The sequence below is a fragment of the Sesamum indicum genome, linkage group LG1 (assembly GCF_026168435.1).
Source record: "Sesamum indicum cultivar Baizhima isolate 11 linkage group LG1, ASM2616843v1, whole genome shotgun sequence".
NCBI classification, from domain to species: domain Eukaryota; kingdom Viridiplantae; phylum Streptophyta; class Magnoliopsida; order Lamiales; family Pedaliaceae; genus Sesamum; species Sesamum indicum.
This window is the reverse complement of record NC_142657.1, coordinates 14,107,809-14,111,863: the sequence shown is the minus strand read 5'-3', so window position 1 is coordinate 14,111,863 and position 4,055 is coordinate 14,107,809. Positions and strand designations below refer to the sequence as shown.

The following is a 4,055-nucleotide window of genomic DNA, read 5'->3' as shown; positions in this document are numbered from 1 at the left end:
TTGTTGTAATTTTACTTATAATTTATTAACAAATATATCCATCCATATGTTTTTTGTCTTCTTTCTTGTTCTTCTAATTAATTCATCTTCTTCCCATTTCCAATCTCCATCTCCATCTATATATAAGCATAACACCCTCACTTTCACCCCAACTTTTTCCTTCCATTAACATCAGACTAAAACAAAGGAAAAAGCAACCCTTTTATCAAAACACACATACACACAAATTTGTTCCGAATTTCACTATCATACTTAATTGGAAAGAGAGCCATGAGCCCTTCAAAGTTTCAAGATAGTGAGGTGACGACAAAGGGGGTGATCAACGGTCCACGTCCGTCGCCGTTGAGAATCAACAAAGATTCTCATGCGATCCACAAACCTTCTTCTTCTCCTTCTTCACATCAACCAGTTAACGAGAATTCAGCCCATCTTGCTTCGGGTCCCAAGCAGCAGCAGCAACAGCAGCAGCAGAGTCTGTCAGCCAAACGACAGCCCGTCATCATATACACACACTCTCCAAAAGTCATCCATGCACAGGCACGCGATTTCATGTCCCTGGTGCAGAAACTCACCGGCCTCTCGCGCTCATCGGAGGATGAAAAGACGACGACGACCACCGTGAAATCCGAGTCGTCGGAGTCGACCAAGGACGACAGCGGCTCCTTATCCGAAGAAAAGGACTGTGGGGTTAACAAGAATGTCGTGTACGAGGATAATGAGTCGTCTTCTGTTTTGACGACGGACGACAAGTTTGTCGGGGAAGTTAAGGATTCATCCGCCATTTCTCCGATGTACAAAGTGTCTAATCCCTACTTGGTTGATGCTCCACTCTTCACCCCGAATTCTAACGATCAATTTTTCTGTTCGTCGAGGCCGAATTCTCTGTTTCAATCCCCGAGAATGGCTAATCCGATTTCACCTTCGTTCATGGATTTCATGAAAGGGTTCCCCGATTACTGAGTGGAGGGATACATACGTAATGTGTGGGATTGGAGGTGAAATCATTCCATTTAATTAATTCGTTTTTAGTCTTGATTATATAGGATTTTGGTTTAATTTTAGTTTTGGTTTACCATCATATTGCTTAGGAAGATTGATCGGATAGCGATCGATGAATAAGCACAGATTAAGGTGAATTGTTAGAAAATTGTTTGAGATTTATATTTATTCTTTAGCCATCTAAGGGAGGGTTGATGTCCTTCCAGGTTTGTGCTGTCAATAAATTAAATTTCGTTGACCTTTTCTATTTCAATCTTTTTTAAAATATACTGTTTGTTTGTGTGTTTTCCAGCTATTTCTTGCAGGCTAGTATGAATTCAATATACTCTGCGTCCTAATTAGTATAACATATGAGCATTGGTCAACTAATTGAAAGAGATTAATTATTTTAGTTAATTTAACATCTTTTAAGAAAAGATGAACAAACATCAAACCAGTTTTCAACTCAAATCAAGGCCTGGATAAGAAGCAACTTTCATACGCATTAATAGGTAGAGGACTTTATCCTATTTAAAGCGCATGAATTAAATAAGTAGATATGTGTAGGCTCTATTACCTTAAAATATCCATGTTTTATGTGTAAAGTTTTAATACTCTAAATTAGTCATGATATTGATATAGTAGCTAATATCTTAAAATATTTATTTATTTATTAATTTAAAAAATTATTGAACTTATATTTTTTGATAATAATGCGCATCATCAATAGCGCCGCAATAATTCAAGGAGCTTTTTCAAAGTCCAAAGATTAAAAGGGAATTAGCATTTCAATACTTAAGTCAACGACTAAATTTGACAATAAAATTGGTAAAAACATGAAATAATGATGAAAACAAATAGTATGGAGTGCTTGGACGTAAAAATGGTAGCTAAATTTAGAAATAATTTGACTTGTTAATTAACTCGATGCTGATTTTAACATCAGATTTTTTCTTAGTTATTGGGTCATTTTCTTGTATTGGAGCTTATGGAGTAGAGAAAATGACAAGGAGCTTGTAACCTTGTTGTTTCTAGGAGGAAAAGTGGTGAATGTGAGTGCCATCAGTTACGCCTTTGAGTGCAAAATAAACTCACTTTATAGAGAGATTTAGAGCGCTTCACAATTAGTTGGGCTATATATTACCAGAAACCTCTAGATGTTAGCTTCAAAATGGTGTTATCCATACTTGATTCAGAGTTATCTAAGAGTTATGACCATTTGAATGAGTCTTACCAAGTCAGAAATTTTTTTTAGTGACGTAATCTTCAACATATAGAATCTATGTAATATGTCTCTCCCTTGTCTAGTGTTTCGGCCTCTCCATTAGGCCTTATTCCTGAACATTGCTATGTTAGGATTACTTCGATAAAGAAAGGTTTAATAATACCTCTTTTTTATCGGGTTAGTAGGGCTTGGGCCTCTTGGGATGATAGATGAGAACCCAGTTCTAATAGTCTTCTGGTCCTGCAGAGTGCAAGTAGAAGTTAGAAATTTGAATTGAATTGATAAAGAAGCACACAATTGCCTGACTGAAAGTAAATTAACTGAAAAAGTGGGAATGTGAAGAACTTGAGTAAGTTTAATGTTGGAGGAAAGTTGTACTGACCCTACATGAGAAATTGATTGTGTATGACCATTAGGTAGATAAATTTTTAAGGGAACAACGAGTTTATGATAACTGCACAAACTGTTATGATTTTATAGTAATTTAATCTCTCTTTTGAGCAAAAAATATTCATAATATTGTAAATTTATTGCATATTCAGCTAAAAAGGGATGATATGGGATAAAGATGACAAAAACGAGCCAAAAACGGATATTGAGGACACTAAAAAAGGAAGAGAAGATTTCAAGGCAGTTTTTCGGGATTAACTAAACGTGCCCACGCTTAGTGATTTGGTCAACACGGATGAAGAAAGGAAAGACATGACTTTCGCAAGAGAAAAAAGAAAGGATTTGCTGAATTTCGGAAAGGACTCTTTTAAATACGTAATTGATGGTTTATTAATATTTTTAGAACCAATCATGTGTTTATCTATCCCTATGTCTAGATTTGTAGGAGACTTTTATTATAAATAGGCGGGTTTCTCCATTTGTCAAACACAACTTGGAATTGAAGAGAATACTTTGAATCCAATAAATTACTTCACTTTCATACTCTCTCTTTTAGTTTTAATTTGTTGCCGGAGTTAATGGAATTTAACTTCTTAGTGTGTTCTTTCATTAACATGTCCGGCTAAATTCATTATTTTTTTGTTAAGGTTATGATGATTGTTTGATTCGTAATTTGTTGTGAGATCTAATCTGCTCTTTTTACACTTGTTGAATAAGTATTCATGTTATTCTCCGTGCCTTTATTACAAACATCTGATTTATGAATAATGTGGTCAATTATTCATTATCAAGAAGGTTTGCTTAGCTAATTGAACTTTACAAATCCATGTAATTGTTTGTTTAGTTCAATGCTTAGTAGCAACGTAGCATAATTTATTATGTCAAAATAGTTAGTTATGTTATGGGGAATGCATGATCTAATTTAAATGAATTATCCTCGTAGGAACTTGTTAATTAGAATCAGGCCTTTCTAATTCTAAATGTTATTAATAGATTAAATCTTGTGGATGTTCTCAGGGTTGTCTGTTAATTAGGGATCTAGCCGACGATCGTACCTTGGCTGACGAAATGGTAAGGAAATGTGAGGTCGTTCGGTAGTACCAATGACCATAACTGATTTATTTATTTATACAAGTCTTATATTTGCATTAATGATCAACTCACAGAATCAAGCATGATCCTGATCTTAATCGAAAAAGTCCCCTCTTATATCTTTGCATGGTAATTTTAATTGCTTTCTAGTTCATTTTAGTTTTTAATTATTTCTCTCTACTATCAAATATCCCCCCCCCCAACTATTTTCTTTTTCTTTTAAAGAAATCGACTTAAACCAGTCCTTGTGAATCGACCCTCTCTCACTTTCGCAAGTGTTGTAGGAATTATTTTTTATAGTTTCGGCACCCATCAGTTTAGTATAAGAATGGAACAAATGGAAGTCTGCACATATGTGATTAGTCGCACC

At 34.8% G+C, this 4,055-nt stretch overlaps 1 protein-coding gene across 1 annotated transcript; it reads left to right on the top strand.

Moving 5' to 3' along the window:
• Positions 1-1,246, top strand: PDE337 (VQ motif-containing protein). The gene has a single exon (XM_011078365.3). It carries the CDS (start codon positions 271-273, stop codon positions 958-960), a length of 690 nt encoding a protein of 229 aa, XP_011076667.1. The 5' UTR covers positions 1-270; the 3' UTR covers positions 961-1,246.
• Positions 1,247-4,055: the final 2,809 nt, after the last annotated feature.

Excerpts from the sequence above, each read along its gene's own strand:
- PDE337 (XM_011078365.3), top strand. The coding sequence starts at position 271 with ATGAGCCCTTCAAAGTTTCAAGATAGTGAGGTGACGACAAAGGGGGTG.